This window comes from Microcaecilia unicolor, chromosome 9, assembly GCF_901765095.1.
Source record: "Microcaecilia unicolor chromosome 9, aMicUni1.1, whole genome shotgun sequence".
NCBI lineage: Eukaryota > Metazoa > Chordata > Amphibia > Gymnophiona > Siphonopidae > Microcaecilia > Microcaecilia unicolor.
This window is the reverse complement of record NC_044039.1, coordinates 202,646,394-202,665,605: the sequence shown is the minus strand read 5'-3', so window position 1 is coordinate 202,665,605 and position 19,212 is coordinate 202,646,394. Positions and strand designations below refer to the sequence as shown.

Below are 19,212 nucleotides of genomic sequence, written 5' to 3'. Positions count from 1 at the left end.
GGGCTTCGCTGCCGTTATTCTGCTCCTTCTCCGGTTGCAATGAGTACCAGTCTCCGCCTGCTGTCCCGCGCCCTGAGGGCCCGGCCCGTTCCTCAGCCCTGCCGCCGGCTGCTGAGTCAGGACAGCAGCTCCCGCGAGCGCCTGGACGCTCTGGTGAAGAAGGACAAAGTGGTGGTGTTCATGAAGGGAACCCCCGCGCAGCCCCTGTGCGGCTTTAGTAACGCCGTGGTGCAGATTCTCCGCATGCACGGCGTGGAGGACTACGCCACCTACAATGTGCTGGAAGACCAGGATCTCCGGCAAGGTCAGCCCCGCCTTTGGCCCATTCCAACTAGGGGTTTATTATTATTTGTCTAGGTAGAGAGGTGTGGTAGCCGTGTTAGTCCACTCTTAAAGGGTATCAATAGAAATCAAACAAAATAAAACATGATACCTTTTTTATTGGACATAATACATTTCTTGATTAGCTTTCGAAGGTTGCCCTTCTTCCTCAGATCAGAAATAAGCAAATGTGCTAGCTGACAGTGTATAGAAGTGAAAACATTCAAGCATTACTATGACAGTAAAATAGATACCATTGGAGATTCTACATGGAATGTTGCTACTCTTGGAGATTCTACATGGAATGTTGCTATTCCACTAGCAACATTCCATGTAGAAGGCTGCGCAGGCTTCTGTTTCTGTGAGTCTGACGTCCTGCACGTACGTGCAGGACGTCAGACTCACAGAAGCAGAAGCCTGCGCGGCCACATTGGTGATCCGCAAGGGCCGACTTCTACATGGAATGTTGCTAGTGGAATAGCAACATTCCATGTAGAATCTATAGAAATCAAACAAAATAAAACATGGAAAAGAAAATCAGACGATACCTTTTTTATTGGACATAACTTAATACATTTCTTGATTAGCTTTCGAAGGTTGCCCTTCTTCCTCAGATCAGAAATAAGCAAATGTGCTAGCTGACAGTGTATAGAAGTGAAAACATTCAAGCATTACTATGACAGTAAAATAGATACCATTGGAGATTCTACATGGAATGTTGCTACTCTTGGAGATTCTACATGGAATGTTGCTGCTATTGGAGATTCTACATGGAATGTTGCTATTCCACTAGCAACATTCCATGTAGAAGGCTGCGCAGGCTTCTGTTTCTGTGAGTCTGACGTCCTGCACGTACGTGCAGGACGTCAGACTCACAGAAGCAGAAGCCTGCGCGGCCACATTGGTGATCTGCAAGGGCCGACTTCTAGTGGAATAGCGACATTCCATGTAGAATCTATAGAAATCAAACAAAATAAAACATGGAAAAGAAAATAAGATGATCCCTTTTTTATTGGACATAACTTAATACATTTCTTGATTAGCTTTCGAAGGTTGCCCTTCTTCCTCAGATCGGAAATAAGCAAATGTGCTAGCTGACAGTGTATATAAGTGAAAACATTCAAGCATTACTATGACAGTAAAATAGATACCATTGGAGATTCTACATGGAATGTTGCTACTATTGGAGATTCTACATGGAATGTTGCTATTCCACTAGCAACATTCCATGTAGAAGCCTGCGCAGCCACATTGGTGATCTGCAAGGGCCGACTTCTACATGGAATGTTGCTAGTGGAATAGCAACATTCCATGTAGAATCTATAGAAATCAACAAAATCAAACATGGAAAAGAAAATAAGATGATACCTTTTTTATTGGACATAACTTAATACATTTCTTGATTAGCTTTCGAAGGTTGCCCTTCTTCGTCAGATCGGAAATAAGCAAATGTGGTAGCAGATAGTATATATCAGAGAAACATCAAAGCATTACTTTGACAGTCTGACAGAGTGGGAGGGGTGGGGGTATGCATGGGGACATCAAAGCATTTCATTGATATTCTAACAGAATGGGTGTTGGTAGGTGAGAGGAGGGTAATAAACAGAGAAATACAGCTTTATGTTTTATAATGAGTTAGAAAACCCAGATCCTTATTAAGTCCTGTTTGTTGGGTGTCAAAATATTCAATCATTCTTATTTCAAAGGTCTTACGTTCCTGTATTGGTTTAAAATTACCTTTTAGTATTCATACTGTGAAATCACTGGTGCAGTGTTCTGGTCTTGTGAAGTGTTGGCCGACAGGGGTGGGGGCCTGACTGGCACCGGTAAGAAACTGAAAGGTAATTTTAAAACCATACAGGAACGTAAGACCTTTGAAATAAGAATGATTGAATATTTTGACACCCAACAAACAGGACTTAATAAGGATCTGGGTTTTCTAACTCATTATAAAACATAAAGCTGTATTTCTCTGTTTATTTCTCTGTTTATTACCCTCCTCTCACCTACCAACACCCATTCTGTTAGAATATCAATGAAATGCTTTGATGTCCCCATGCATACCCCCACCCTCCCACTCTGTCAGCCAGTCAAAGTAATGCTTCGATGTTTCTCTCATATATACTATCTGCTACCTCATTTGCTTATTTCCGATCTGAGGAAGAAGGGCAACCTTCGAAAGCTAATCAAGATATGTATTAAGTTATGTCCAATAAAAAAGGTATCATCTTATTTTTTTTTCCATGTTTGATTTTGTTTGATTTCTATTGATAACCTATTTGTCTAGGAAAAGCAAGCCCAGAGTTGACCATGATCAGATACTAGTCTCTGCCCCCCCCTCCTTTAACTCATTCTCTTTGTCTCCTCATCCTAATTCTTTTCTCAAGTCGCTCTTTTCAATGCATTTCCCAGTCTCTTCTGTTTTATCTATTTTATAGGCTTTCAATTAAAACGTGAATGCTGTTATTGAGAAACATGTACTTATGATAGTCCTACAGTTATTTACAGACAAATATACAAGACAATAAGTGGATCCTAAATTGTAATCAGGATGTTGGAGTAGCATTTTCCTTTTCTGTCCTACGCTTTCGCCCATTGGGAAGTGACTGGTTGTGGTAGAGTCTACAGTAGAAACTATTTCATTAGAGGATAAACGGAACAGGAACAACGGCCATCACAAGAGACACTCTTGGATTTTGGCTGTGGATTGTAGTTTCTGTAGGCTATAATCTAGCCAAGACACACAAGCTGTGAAATTTGGTGGAACAGGCAGGTAGAGAGTACATACATTACAGATATACTAATGCAACAAAAGGGGTTGAGTAAGTAAAAGTTTAAAACAACTTTAGACTTTTACTGTTCACCTTTAAATGTGTGTAAGTGTTGCTCTTTTCTTAAAATGTTTACAAGTCGTATGCAGCGTTACCACTTTTCAAATAAAAGGATTCTTTTGCTCGCCTGTGAACGTGGCACTGATGCTTCCTACCTTGTAATTAAATTTGTTCAGGCCCACCACACTCCTGGGTTTGGGTGATCCACTACTACTACTTGACATTTGTAAAGCGCTACTAGGGTTACGCAGCGCTGTACAATTTAACATAGAAGGACAGTCCCTGCAGTGAATGTGTAGCCATTCTTGGCAAACTCTTTAGCCTGGGGGTAAGCAACCTTGGTCGGGGGGGGGGGGGGGGTGCTTAACCCAGTTGGGTTTTTAGGATTTCTCCAATGAATATGTATTAACTAACTCCTACAAGTACCCTGAATTTTAATCCAGTCGCTGTATAGTAACTAATTATTAATGCAACTGCGATAGATTTTAAAACATTTATTTTTATAACAATTTTGTGAAAAAAAATACAATATATGATAACGTTGATAAAGTGAAATAAATGTCTTAAAGTCTATCGCAGTTGCATCGATGAATATATATGGGATCTATCTGCTATGCATGCAAATAGATCTTCATTGGGGAAATCCTGAAAACCTGACTGAGGTTTCCCACTCCTTCTTTAGGGTGTCTTTTATTAAGGCATGCTCACGTTTTTAGTGTGCGCTAAAATTGTGGCCGCTATAAACGTTAGAGACGCCCATAGGAATACATCAGCATCTCTAACGTTTAGCGCGCCCACAATTTTAGTGCTCCTTAGTAAAAGACCCTCTTAATCAGTTTGGTTTTCAGGATATCCACAATAGGTGAGAGGGATTTGCATGCACTGCCTCTGTTGCAGGAAAATCTTATCTCATGCGTTTTCATTATGGGTAGCCTGAAAACTAGACTGGATAGAGGATACTTCAGGACAGCTTGAGAAACACTGATCTATTGTTTGACGTTGAAATGCTGTCTGGGCTTTTGTGATTTTAAAATAACCACAGTGTTCAAGTTAAATAGCATATTTTCATGAAGGCTTCAGGGTTTCTTTTAGCAAGCTCTATCTCTTGTACCCAGCTAACACAACTTTATATCTAAACTATTGCTAGGGGTATACAGTTCTGTCCAAAGTCACACAAGAGACAGTTCCTATTCTGTGTAGCTTTAATTCTGGTCAAGACAAATATACGTGACAAACACAAGTCTAGAGAAATATATTAATTATAGAACTATGGTTAAAATTTCAAAGCCGATTAAAAAAGATGTGTTCACACTTAATTTGAATATGGCCAGAGAGGGCACAAGATACAGACTCTGTTCGGGTGTAGGACAAACCAAGGTAGAATGCGTTGAGTTGGAGAAGAAGAAAATATTTTTATTTATTTATTGCATGTGTATCCCACGTTTTCCCACCTGGAGTAGGTTCAGTGTGGCTTACAGGTTATATAGGAAAGCAGACTACAGAGTAAGGTTCAAGTTGGCGTTACAGGTTGCTTAGGAAAGTCAGGTTTTATGCTGAAGGCAGATTGCTGCCATGAGATTTGTGGTAGATAGATGGTATAGGGTCATGTATAGTAATGGAACAGGTTCTGATTTAAGTCGAGTTTGTGTTTGAGGCGCTAGTAGGTTGTTTGTTTGAACTACGAAAGTTTGGCGGGATAGGATGATCTAAAAAAGTGGGCTTTCAGGTGTTTTCTGAATTGTAGATAGTTTATGGACTTTAGGTCTTTAGGTAGATTGTTCCAGAGCTTGGTGCAGATGTAAGTGAGGTGGCAGTAAGGGTTCCAGCAGTAACCAGGTAACCCCCTGTAAAAATAGTGCCAGGGGGGTAATCTGCATTGTACATGCACTGACGATTACCGCCAAGTGAATGGGTGGCGGTAAGGTCTCGGGGGCCCAAAATGGACACGCACCAATTTTCATTTTGCCGCACGTCCATTTTCAGCTTAAAAAAAAAAAAAGGCCTTTATTTGCAGGTGTGCTGAAAAATGAACCTGCGTGCGTCCAATACACACGTCTACACCAGTGCAGGCCACTTTTCAGCGCATCTTAGTAAAAGGACCCTCCAATGAGAGACGTAGGTTGAATCTAACTCTGGATATCCCCTCAGTTAAAGCAATGGCTCTTAAGGTATGCTGGGAACGTTCATTCGGCTTTCAAGCCAGTAAAATCTGAAATACGAACTATGACTTCTTAGTCTTTTTTTTTGTAAGACACTTAAGACATATATTTGTTTACCAGACCAAACATCTTGATGATAATGTAATTTTGAGCATTTTTATTGTTATATTTTAACTGTAAAATGTTAGATAAATTCCTTCCAATTGGGAAGTTTCTTATTCTGTTTATTTGTTGCATTTGTATCCCACCTTATCCCATCTCTTTGCAGGCTCAAAGTGGCTTACAGTACATCATGAGTGGTGGAAGAATGTTAGTAAATAAACATTTAGTATTGCAGGATCTTGGTCAGCATGATGATACTAAAACAAAGCAGATATTAAGAAACAGTTCTGAATATAGATGGATGAGTTGTGCATATTCACATTAGTTGTTCTTTGTGGTACGCTTTATTAAAGAGATGTTCTCTGCTTTGCACCTTACGGTTTAAAAGCAGATTATAAATCTCCATATAGAATAGTGTGCAGTATGTAACTAGCACCTCCAGACAGGTATGAATGTATCTTTCCTTTTATTTTACGGAGTTTCTTTCCACTCTTTCTTTGAAGATAATTTTAAGTGTTCACCAGTGTGATCTGCTTGTTAGTCCCAGTAGTATATCAAGATTTTATATAAACACTAGTAAAAAAAGGCCCGTTTCTGACACAAATGAAATGGGAGCTAGCAAGGTTTTCCTCGGAGTGTGTATGTTTGAGAGAATGTATGTGAGAGTGACTGTGTGTGAGAGAGTGTGTGTGAGAGAGAGAGTCTGGGTGAGAGAGAGAGAGTGTGTGTGTGTGTGAGAGAGAGAATGTGTGTGTGTGTGAGAGAATGTGTGTGTGAGAGAATGTGTGTGTGAGAGAGAGAATGTGTGAGAGAGAGAATGTGTGTGTGAGAGAATGTGTGTGTGAGAGAGAGTCTGAGAGAGAGAGAGAATGTGTGTGAGAGAGAGAGAGAGTCTGGGTGAGAGAGAATGTGTGAGAGAGAGTGAATGTGTGAGTGTGTGAGAGAGAGAGTCTGGGTGAGAGAGAATGAGTGTGTGTGCAAGTGCGTATGTGAGACACAGTGTGAGAGAGAGTGTTTCACACACACAGTGTGTGCGAGAGAGAGAGAGAGAGAGTGTGTGAGAGACACAGACTGTCTGTGAAACTGAGTGTATGAGACCAAGAGAGTGTGTGGGTGAGTGTGTGTGAGACAGTGTTTGAGAGTGAGAGAGAGAAAGACATTGACTGTGAGAGAGAGAGAGTGTGTTTGTGACAGAGATACGTCCCCCCCTCTGGTGTCAGGCTCCCCCTCCCTCCCTCTCTCTGGTGTCAGGCCTCCCCCTCTCTCTCTCTGGTGTCTGAGCGTTACAGTGCAGGGCGCTGAGCTCTGGCTGTGCTTCAAGGAACTGACCAATCCTATTGAATAGAATGCACCTCCAACATTCTGAAGCCGAGAAACCTCGTGTGGTTGGTCACTTCTGTTTGTGACGAACCCGGAAGTACTTCATGTCAATTCAGGAGATGGATACAGAGAGCAGGAATGCCTCAGCCATGCAGTCAGCTTCAGAATGTTGGAGGTGCGTTTTATTATACAGGATACCTGCAGGCAGTGGCGTTCCTTGCCTGGATGGCACCCGAGGCGGAGCGCCGATGCGCCCCCCCCCCCCACTAAATGACACCTTCCCCCCCCTCTGGCGAAATGACACCCCCCCCGGGTGCACACCGCTTGGGGGGGGGGGGTGCCGTGGTGCACGCCTGCTCCGAATTCGATAAACTTCTTTGCTCGTTCGCTACAGCTCCCTCTACCCCGGAACAGGAAGTAACCTGTTCCGGGGCAGAGGGAGCTGCAGCGAACGAGCAAAGAAGTTTAGTGAATTCTGAGCAGGCGCGCACCGCGGCACCCCCCAGTGGCGTGCATCCGGGGCAGACCGCCCCCACTGCTCCCCCCTTGGTACGCCGCTGCCTGCAGGAACACAAATAGTCTTCTGAATCCATAGTACGAATGCACATTCATTAGTGCATTTTAACAATTTGTAACATCATTAATACATTACTTTACAAACTCATGTGTATTAGTGGTTAACATGTGTCTCAAATGTTTTATTGAAATGAATGTGAGAAGCTCAAAATATGTCTGAAACTAACTCAGAAATGAACAAAAGATTTCCATGCATGCTCCTTCTCTTGCCATCTGATTATATATATATATATATATAATATAATATAATTTTTTTTTTTTTTTTGCAAATTGTCCAGTTTGATTTCTGCTGTTGGTCCTGGTTAGTTTGAGCTTCCTTCCTGGTGTTCTGTCTTCCTTGCTTTTTCCTCCTGAATTTCAGCATGCTCCCTGCTTACCCTGCCCATTACTTACCCTTCGTCTCTTTTGCTGATTTAAGTACACCTGTGTACAGTGTTTTCTTTGTATTAAGGAAAGGAGAGGTAGGATTTTAAAACCACAGATTTCTGGATTATATGAATTGCTGTTTGGGGGCGGGGGGTAAAGGCATTGCATTTTTTTTTCCTTTGATAAAATAAGAATTTTGTTTTTTAGCAAAGAAACATTCAGACTCGTAGTGCAGAGGATTATTGTACTGAATTGGTGGCTTCAAAGAAGAGCACATTTTTTAAACAAATCTAGTTAAGCATTTTTTCTCTGTAACTTTTTTTTTTTTTCCAGGTGGGGGGGGGGGAGAGGAGTGGGTTTCGGAGTGTTACCTTGTTTTTCAGTTCTCCTAAGAACCATTGTCTGCTTTTTATGTGATTTAAAACAATAGTGACAACCTGCTTCAGTGCACAGTTCATAATACCAGGAACCAGGTCATTTGTGTTCTTCAAATTCAGAAAAGTAAAAAAAAAAATAAAGGAAGAAAACATTTAACTTAAAAAAAACAAACAAAAAACTCATTAATAAAGGAAGCCAAATAGCAACAGCAAAACAACAAAAAATGGAAGCTGTTTTCCCCCTGGCTCCTAAACATTGTTCACTGGTGCCAAAGTTCGGAGAACATAATTCCATGCTTGTATATTGAAGAATGTTGAAGAATGAAGACAATTAGGGAAGGTTGAATACGTCAGAATTAAGTGGGTGATCAGGAGTGGCCTCCAAGTGCAGTGAGTGTTACCTCCTTCTTGCCCAGGGTGGTTTGCAGGGCTTTCCATTGTAGAAGAGGTGTGGTTGGCCTTGATAGTGTATCAGTGGAGGGCAACTTTCTTTACTGTTGGGGTCTTGACCTGGCAAACGCAGTACTAACTGGATTTCTCTTCTGAGAATACTCATGGAGACCAGCAGGTACTTGTAAATTGGCATTAATGCCATCTTATACTGTTTTTTTCGTTATTTGTTGTAGAACTTGTTTGAAGGCATACAATGTATTCACTTGTCAGTTGAATTTATAACTTCAGTCTTGTGCAGCAGTTCCTGTTAGCCTAGTTTTTTTTCAGCTTCATATACAGCCACCTCTGTGCACCTGAAATCCTGACTATGTTGGTCTTTGTAAGTGGATGGATGCCACCTTTAAAAAAGGTTCCAGGGGAGATCCGGGAAATTATAGACCGGTGAGTCTGACGTCAGTGCCGGGGAAAATGGTAGAGGCTATTTATTATCAAAAACAAAATTACAGAGCACATCCAAGGACATGGATTACTGAGACCAAGTCAGCACGGCTTTTGTGTGGGGAAATCTTGCCTGACCAATTTACTTCAATTCTTTGAAAGAGTAAACAAACATGTGGACAAAGGGGAGCCGGTTGATATTGTGTATCTGGATTTTCAAAAGGTGTTTGACAAGGTACCTCATGAAAGGCTACAGAGGAAATTGGAGGGTCATGGGATAGGAGGAAAAGTCCTATTGCAGATTAAAAACTGGTTGAAGGATAGGAAACAGAGTGGGGTTAAATGGGCAGTATTCACAATGGAGAAGGGTAGTTAGTGGGGTTCCTCAGGGGTCTGTACTAGGACCGCTGCTTTTTAATATATTTATAAATAATTTAGAGATGGGAGTTACTAGCGAGGTAATTAAATTTACTGATGACGCAAAGTTATTCAAAGTTGTTAACTCGCGACAGGATTGTGAAAAATTACAGAAGGACCTTACGAAACTGGGAGACTGGACGGCTAAATGTCAGATGACGTTTAATGTGAGCAAGTGCAAGGTGATGCGTGTGGGAAAAAGAACCCGAATTATAGCTACGTCATGCAAGGTTCCACGTTAGGAGTTATGGACCAAGAAAGAGATCTGGGTGTCGTCGTCGATAATACACTGAAACCTTCTGCTCAGTGTGCTGCTGCGGTTAGGAAAGTGAATAGAATGTTGGGTATTATTAGGAAAGGTATGGAAAACAGGTGTGAGGATGTTATAATGCCGTTGTATCACTCCATGGTGCGACCACACCTTGAGTATTGTGTTCAATTCTGGTCGCCGCATCTCAAGAAAGATATAGTAGAATTGGAAAAGGTGCAGCGAAGGGCGACTAAAATGATAGGGGGGGTGGGACGACTTCCCTATGAAGAAAGACTAAGGAGGCTAGGGCTTTTCAGCTTGGAGAAGAGACAGCTGAGGGGAGACATGATAGAGGTATATAAAATAACGAGTGGAGTGGAACAGGTGGATGTGAAGCGTCTGTTCATGCTTTCCAAAAATACTAGGACTAGGGGGCATGCGATGAAACTACAGGGTAATAAATTTAAAACAAATCGGAGAAACGTTTTCTTCACCCAACGCATAATTAAACTCTGGAATTTGTTGCCGGAGAACGTGGTGAAGGCGGTTAGCTTAGCAGAGTTTAAAAAGGGGTTAGACTGTTTCCTAAAGGACAAGTCCATAAACCACTACTAAATGGACTTGGGAAAAATCCACAATTCCAGGAATAACATGTATGGAATGTTTGTACGTTTGGGAAGCTTGCCAGGTGCCCTTGGCCTGGATTGGCCGCTGTCGTGGACAGGATGCTGGGCTTGATGGACCCTTGGTCTTTTCCCAGTGTGGCATTACTTATGTAATATCAATATACTACATCAGTAAGGGGCCCTTTACATGTTGGCCATCATCACTGTAGGATAAGGAGCTTTAGAAACTACATCTGTAAAGAGGCAGTCCCATTTGTGTTCATACGTTTTTGTGGATGTAAATACAGAAATATTAAAAATAGTATTTCACCCTGACTGGCCAGGCATATGGTCTAGGGAGAGCTGTACTTGTGCTGGTGTCTGGTGCACTGCTCAGGGCAGTAGCCAAGGATTTAAAAAGCCCCGCAGCAAATAAGGGAGAGCAACTTAAATGTGAAGACATTTTCCTTTAGTCTTGATCATATGCAGTAAGGTTTGACCACAAAGGATTTCCATTAGTTGCTTCAAAAGCAGTCAGCCTATGTTAATGTTAGTGAAAGTCCATATTGATGTCATTGAACTATGATTGCAACATGCTGTTCTTTTTCCTGGAATTTCAAGGGCTGTGAGAGAAAGATAAAACATGTGTAGAACTGCAGGAGGCATTTCAAGGCACCTCAGTTTCAGAAGCAATCCAGAGGCGGAAATACTGCCAACACTGTCATCATACAGTGAATTGGTAATGATCATGTTTGTAGCATGTCACCTCTGAGTAAATTCAGTCCAAGATTGCTTATAATAAAATGTCATAATAACATCATTAAAAATATAAACGCACCTACTAAAATACAATAGTACTTATCTAGGCAGTTCTCACACTTAACCATGGACTACAGGCCTGCAAGCACTTTATGTCAATGTAACACGTGTATACCACAATATCCCTTACAGATTAAAATATAAAATAATACAAAATCAACCCACCCAGTTCCAATAATCAACAGTTATCATATAGGAAAGTTTTCAAATTCTTACAAAAAAAAAATAGTCTCCAATCTAACTAAGGGCCCTATTACTAAGCCATGTAATAGGCGCATTAGCGTTTTTAACGCGCATTAACTGAATGCGCCTACAATATCCCTATAGGCACCTATACGGTTAGTGTGCTCACTAATTGTAGGCGTCTTAAAAATGCTAACACGCCTTAGTAAAAGGTAGAGAATTCCCCCCAAAAAGTGCAGTAAAACAAAACAAAGAACTAAAAACTCATAAGAAATGTTTTCGGGGGGGGGGGGGGGGGGGGGGGCAGTGGATCCAATATACTCCTAATGTGTAAGAGACATAAATCCAAGCGCCAGTTACATTACAGATGGTTTAAGGCTTTGCACGTATTTTTCTGTTTTGGAAGAGCTCATGTTTGTATTTTGTCTCTCTCTTTGACCTAGGAATTAAAAACTATTCCAACTGGCCAACCATCCCTCAAGTGTATCTGAACGGAGAGTTTGTGGGTGGTTGTGACATCCTGCTCCAGATGCATCAGAATGGAGACCTGGTGGAGGAGCTGAAAAAATTGGGAATGCGGTCGGCGCTTCTAGACGCAGATAAAGGACAGGAGAAAAAATAAAAGCTGCCAAAGTTGTGGAAGAAAATAGACCTTTTATTACCAGCAAAGCCTTACTTCCTATATTTGCCTGGCAATGAAGGTGTTGAAGAGACATTAAAGTGCAGGGTGTATTCTTATGTCCAAATAGCAGACTCTTTTGGATGTTTTTACCTTGCTTGAAAAGCGATAAGACAGATGATTGTAGAACTGTATTTCTGTTTTGTTTATTTCTGATCGTTTTAATTTCCTCCTGTCTGAGTGTCCTCAGAGGATGGGTGAATATCTTGTCTATAGTGAGATTTTTCTCTTCCAAGGTCCCCTGTCTAGGTGGATTTGCTAAGATTGCCCTGCTGTCAGAAAACTGAGTATTGTCGGCAGAGCATCAAGACCACTGATCCCTAGAACAGCACCAGTGAGGGGGAGACCGGGGGGTTGACTCTGCAGTTCTGGTTTCCTACCGTGCTTTCCTGGTGCTGAGTCACCTGGGCCAGTTGTGCTGTAGCTCTTAACATACTCGTAATGGTGATGGAATAAACAGTGATGCATTAACATTTGTCTATATTTATTGGTTCAGGAAGGTATTTATTGGTGTGGTTTGGCAGAACTGGGCACCTATAATACTAACGTCAAGGCTACTACTGAAAATAAATTTGCATTGCCTCTGAATTTGTTCTTTGCTTTTATTTAATCTACAAGAACCAGTTGTCGGAACAAAGAGCTATTCTCAGGCCTTCAGTATTGCTTTGCTGCTTCATATATTAAATGCCATTTTACATGGTATTGACTTTGAACACGGTCCTTTTAGTAAAATACCTATACGGCAGGGGTGTAACCAGACTTTGTGGGAGGGGGGGTCCAGAGCCTGAGGTGAGGGTCACATTTTAGCCCCCCCCCCCCCCCCCCCCCCCAGCGCTGCCGCCCCTCTCCCGTTCCTTTCGACCCCCGCCAGCCAAAGTCCCCTTCAGCGCCGGTCTCCGAGTCCGGCGCGTTCACTGAACTGGATTCTGTTTCTGTGAGTCCTGACGTCCTGCAAGTTCCTACATGCAGGGTGTCAGGACTCGCAGAAACAGAATTCAGATCAATGAACGCACCGGAGACTGGCGCTGAAGAGGACTTCGTCTGGCAGGGGTTGGGGACCCCCACCAGCAAAGGTACCTGACAGCGGTGGCGGGGGAGGGTTGGCGGCGGAGGGGGTGAAAGGGGGGCCAGGGCTAAATCTGCAGGGGCCCATGGCCCCACCTAGCTACGCCCCTGCTATATGGACACGGGCACGTGCATGTGTCTTTGTTGACATGCACAGCAGCTGCAGCCATTTTAACAAATGTATTACATGTAAAAAGAGCAGCTTGAACCTGGCACTTCACATGCAATTTGGTGATTTCGCAGTTACCATGTGGAGCTCTCTCATGTTGCAAATTATTCGCTAATTGTATAAGTTGCCAAAAATTGGGCATGCAAATTTGGGTGCAAGTGCAGTTTAATTGAATAATGAGCCAACTAGTGCCAACTGCCTTTTTAACAAGCAATTATGGAGGACACTAATTAGATTTGATATTTAGGCACAGGATCAGTGCAATCTGAAAAGGGGTTGGGAGGAGTCATGGGCATAACGGGGGGGGGGGGGGGGGGGGTTCCTAAAATGAATACATGTTGTTATGGAATGACAGGGATATGCATCTAATTACGCGCGTAGAAGGGCACCACGGTTCAGTTGCAGCAAATGGCTGCGCCTAAAGTTGGGCGTGATTCCAAGACGTTAGTGCTATTCTATAAACTGTGCCTTACTTTAGCATGGCTTATAGAATATATAAGTGCCTTATGTAGAATCTAGCCCGATAGCTACCAATTAAGTAGTGAATCTACAGTTTTTAAGTTCATCTCCAAAATAAAGAATCTAATCCCTTGTGTAAAGCCTTGGCTAAAAACAAAATCTGTTCTGGTATTATATTGGAGGAAAAAGCCTCAAATACGGATAGAAAACTCCTTTGTTGGACTTCAACCTAAGGGAGCTTCTACCTAATCATCACAGGCTATAAAAACCTCATAGATTTTAATGGTGTGACTCCTAACACTCAAATTTGTAAATGTGTAGGGATCACTTATAGCTGTTTTGTCGATATATCTAACAGCCACGGCCCGACTCCGGTCGAGTTTCGACTTCTGCTTCAGGGTACCGCGGTGTCTTCGAATCGATATTTATCGTGCTCAATCTATCAGCTGATAGATTGAGCAAGCTGATTGAGCACGATAAATATCGATTCAAAGACACCACGGCACCCTGAAGCAGAAGTTGAAACTCGGCCGGAGTCGGGCCGTGCCTATCCGTATTTGAGGCTTTTCCCTCCAATATAATACCAGAATAGTAGAAATAGGAGAGTGTATTGATTTTAGGAAAGAATTGTTGAATATTTTACACTCTGGAAGCTCTAATTTGGTTTAAAAAAAATCTGAAACAAAAAATTACAGATCTGCAGTCAAAAAAAAGATTAGACCCTTGCCGCACTTAAATAGCAGTGGAAAAAGCCTCAAAGTCCCTTTAAATCTTGAATTGATTCAAAAAGATATAACGGGTCAAATGACCTCCTTCATCATCACTGGCATAAAAAACCACTGCTTGTGCGAATATTCATTTATGATTAACCGTGATTATGTTATAGTAAACACCTAATTCCACACTTATCTTTGGGGTGGATGTTTGCAGCTTAACTGCGCTGTACTCGTTGCTCTCAACTGGTGCAGGGCCGACGGTGGCCAGCGTTTCGCAAGGCTGCTTCAGGGCTTCTACCGCACTATCTGTTGAAAGATACCCATATCATAACCTAATACTATAAATTATTAGTCGATCTGCGTTCGAGCACACATATACTATAGTTGATTTTAAAAAAAATCTGCACATGACTTTGAGCTGGTGGAAATGTCTTCCCATATACAGTGGGGGAAATAAGTATTTGATCCCTTGCTGATTTTGTAAGTTTGCCCACTGACAAAGACATGAGCAGCCCATAATTGAAGGGTAGGTTATTGGTAACAGTGAGAGATAGCACATCACAAATTAAATCCGGAAAATCACATTGTGGAAAGTATATGAATTTATTTGCATTCTGCAGAGGGAAATAAGTATTTGATCCCCCACCAACCAGTAAGAGATCTGGCCCCTACAGACCAGGTAGATGCTCCAAATCAACTCGTTACCTGCATGACAGACAGCTGTCGGCAATGGTCACCTGTATGAAAGACACCTGTCCACAGACTCAGTGAATCAGTCAGACTCTAACCTCTACAAAATGGCCAAGAGCAAGGAGCTGTCTAAGGATGTCAGGGACAAGATCATACACCTGCACAAGGCTGGAATGGGCTACAAAACCATCAGTAAGACGCTGGGCGAGAAGGAGACAACTGTTGGTGCCATAGTAAGAAAATGGAAGAAGTACAAAATGACTGTCAATCGACAAAGATCTGGGGCTCCACGCAAAATCTCACCTCGTGGGGTATCCTTGATCATGAGGAAGGTTAGAAATCAGCCTACAACTACAAGGGGGGAACTTGTCAATGATCTCAAGGCAGCTGGGACCACTGTCACCACGAAAACCATTGGTAATACATTACAACATAACGGATTGCAATCCTGCAGTGCCCGCAAGGTCCCCCTGCTCCGGAAGGCACATGTGACGGCCCGTCTGAAGTTTGCCAGTGAACACCTGGATGATGCCGAGAGTGATTGGGAGAAGGTGCTGTGGTCAGATGAGACAAAAATTGAGCTCTTTGGCATGAACTCAACTCGCCGTGTTTGGAGGAAGAGAAATGCTGCCTATGACCCAAAGAACACCGTCCCCACTGTCAAGCATGGAGGTGGAAATGTTATGTTTTGGGGGTGTTTCTCTGCTAAGGGCACAGGACTACTTCACCGCATCAATGGGAGAATGGATGGGGCCATGTACCGTACAATTCTGAGTGACAACCTCCTTCCCTCCGCCAGGGCCTTAAAAATGGGTCGTGGCTGGGTCTTCCAGCACGACAATGACCCAAAACATACAGCCAAGGCAACAAAGGAGTGGCTCAGGAAGAAGCACATTAGGGTCATGGAGTGGCCTAGCCAGTCACCAGACCTTAATCCCATTGAAAACTTATGGAGGGAGCTGAAGCTGCGAGTTGCCAAGCGACAGCCCAGAACTCTTAATGATTTAGAGATGATCTGCAAAGAGGAGTGGACCAAAATTCCTCCTGACATGTGTGCAAACCTCATCATCAACTACAGAAGACGTCTGACCGCTGTGCTTGCCAACAAGGGTTTTGCCACCAAGTATTAGGTCTTGTTTGCCAGAGGGATCAAATACTTATTTCCCTCTGCAGAATGCAAATAAATTCATATACTTTCCACAATGTGATTTTCCGGATTTAATTTGTGATGTGCTATCTCTCACTGTTACCAATAACCTACCCTTCAATTATGGGCTGCTCATGTCTTTGTCAGTGGGCAAACTTACAAAATCAGCAAGGGATCAAATACTTATTTCCCCCACTGTATGTACATTTCCTTTGTAAAAATGGGGAATACGCTTGCAAATGTTTGTGTCACCCCCTTATTCAGCATGGTGTGGATCTCTGTATGTAAATAGTGGCTTTCTGCAGGTGACAATTATGCCAGTGTTTCCCAAGTCAGTCCTGGAGTACCCCCTTGCTAGTCAGGTTTTCTGGATATCTGTAATGAACATGCATGATAGAGAGATGCATAGAATGGAGGCATTGTTTGCAAATCAATCTCATGCATATTCATTGCAGATATCCTGAAAATCTGATTGGCAAGGAAGTACTCCAGGACAGACTTGGAAAAACACTGACTTAAGCGCTGCTGCTCCCCTGTACCGATGCTTCTAAAGTAACTCCTGAAACCTATGATTCTGCAGTTGCTTATAGAGTGACCTTGATGCTCTTCGAAAATCTGTGTAAGACAGTCAATAACAGGTGCAAATTGCAGGAGATTTCTTGTGGTCCCAGAAGAATGCAAACATTCTGATGCTTATTGGTCTGAGTTTGAGGGAAAACTGTTTAGTGCCACTGTCATTGTCTGCAGAATGTGAACAGTATTCCTTTGTTTCTGCATTGTAAGCCATCAAATAAATTTGGTACAGATAGCTTTTGTTTTTGAACATGCATACCATTTTGGAGTATTTCTATATTGTTTTTCTGATAATTAATAGACTGTTTTAAGATTAAAAATGACGTTCATTTTGAGTAGCTTTAGGTTTGATTCACTCTTCATTCTAATATTCCTCCCTGAAGCAGCACTGCTAGGAAACCAGTTGAAAAGTTCATGCTTTAAGCATTGCACAAAGATGGATTATGCTGGGTCATGCTGTGAATGGGGTATGTATGTATATGTATGTATGAATGGAAGATGTCATGGGTAGTAACATGGTGGGGAAGTGTGGAGATCAGCTCTTCTCTCTTGACTGCTACTGCAGCGAGCTGCACCTTTTAGTGGTTGATGATCCCATTCCTCACATGCTCCTACCTTCCATGTTTTTCAGGTGATGGGCTCATGCATGCTGCTCTTGGGTTCCTCTTTTGTCTGTATATACATATGTATGTTGAGGTGAGTGACTGGACAAGCAGACGGACTGACTGTCTACAGCAGATGCTCTTTCAGGACTGGCCCTGCCATTTGAAAATTGAGGTGTGGGGGCTGTGGTAGAACTTATCTAGTCATTGACCAAAGGGTGATTAACCCCCCTCCCCTTCCTCCCTGGAGCTGTTGGTGAAGCTTATTTCACCTGTGGTTGGAGATGACAGGAGGAGACCTAAAAATTTTGCAATGGGGGGTGGGGAGGAGGACAAGTGCTTGGAAAAATGTAATTGGTGCAGAGAAATAAGATGCTGAGTGGGTCGTGGGTTGGTGAAAAAGAGGGCAAAGCCATTAGGATGGTACTGCTAGGCAGAAAATTGAGGGGAAAAGGAGGATGTTGTGAGGCAGGGGAAGACGAGAAGCAATATGGAGTACAAGTGGCATGGGTAAAGGGATACACTGGGAAGAGTGCCGGGGGGAGAGAGAGACTTTGTGAAAGCCACTGCTGCCCCAGAAGAGAGTGCTGTTTTACAGCTGTCATGACTAAAAAATGTTTGGTAATGGAGGGAGCATCAACTGGTGCAAGGGTAATTGTAGTTTTGGAATTACTTTTGTTTATATAATTCTTTCAGAGATTCTGGCAGTGAAAAAAAGTCCTGCTAAATGAACGATTTACTTAATGCTTATTGTGTCACTACTTCGCAGGGTGATGCATAAATCAAATTTAAAAATTACCCTGCGCTTCATCTGTGGGATTGTAGTGAAACAGGGATGACTGCAGTACAATAAATGAAAATGGGAAAGAAAGCCAGCAGATCAATGTCATAACAAAAAGATTTTATTGAAGATACCGTGTATCATACACGGTATCTTCAATAAAATATTTTTGTTGTGACATTGATCTGCTGGCTTTCTTTCCCATATTGGATTTTGCAGATAGTTTGCCTTGTTGTTTTTTGGGCAATAAATGAAAATGACAGAATTTCCAAACGGTGGCCAGGAGGAGAGAGAGAGGGTGGGTGCACATGCTATTCTATCCTAAAGCTGCTGATGTGGTCTGCTTCTGTTCAGCTGTTTGCTCGCCTTGTTCCTCTGTGCTGTGCCTATATAGTGCATTCTGACTTTAGTGAGCATTTTCCTTGAGCAGTTTGGGGGAAGACAGCAGAACTGTATTAGCAACTGGAATGTATTCAACTTGGCATGTAATGTTTGCTTTAAACAGCAGGTGGCAGTAGACGTCTAGTTAACCATATGCTGTAATGAAGTGGCTGAAGCTCTGGTAGAACATGTGAATCACGTGTACCATCCTTTTCATTCTGTAATCTCGCCTGCACATTTGTGCACTTAGCCTGCAAACTTACATACACAGACTATAGGATAGTGCCAGTTAAGCGTGTAACTTAATAGGTCAATTATAACCAATTAGCACCTAATTTGAGTTAATCTGTGCTAATTGTTAATTTACAGTTAACGTGTAACTGAACTTGGTCATAATTATTATTATTTGTTACATTTGTATCCCACATTTTCCCACCTTTTGCAGGCTCATTGTAGCTTACATATAACTGTTAACGGCATTAGCCGATTACGGGTTGAACAAATACATGGTATGAATAAATACAAAGTGATATTGTGGTATAATGAGGTATATGTATGGTAGGAACAGTTGGGGGGGGGGGGGGGGGAACTTAGGGAGGGAAATGGGGAAGAAGAATCAGGTAATGTCCGTTACAGTCTTTGGTTATATTGTGTTGCAAGTGACCAGGTATTTTTATGTTAGGTTGGTGGGGTATGCTCTTCTGAACAGGTCTGTCTTTAGTGCTTTCTGAAAATTTAGGTGGTCGAGCGTAGTTTTTACTGCTTTTGGCAGTGTGTTCCACAGTTGTGCGCT

General features: G+C 42.3%; 1 protein-coding gene across 1 annotated transcript; it reads left to right on the top strand.

The window, feature by feature from the left end:
* On the top strand, nucleotides 1-12,424 carry GLRX5 (glutaredoxin 5). Its single transcript, XM_030215193.1, has 2 exons — nucleotides 1-304; nucleotides 11,601-12,424. The coding sequence occupies exons 1-2, from the start codon at nucleotides 40-42 to the stop codon at nucleotides 11,777-11,779; spliced, it is 444 nt and encodes a 147-aa protein (XP_030071053.1). The 5' UTR covers nucleotides 1-39; the 3' UTR covers nucleotides 11,780-12,424.
* The last annotated feature ends 6,788 nt before the right edge of the window (nucleotides 12,425-19,212 follow it).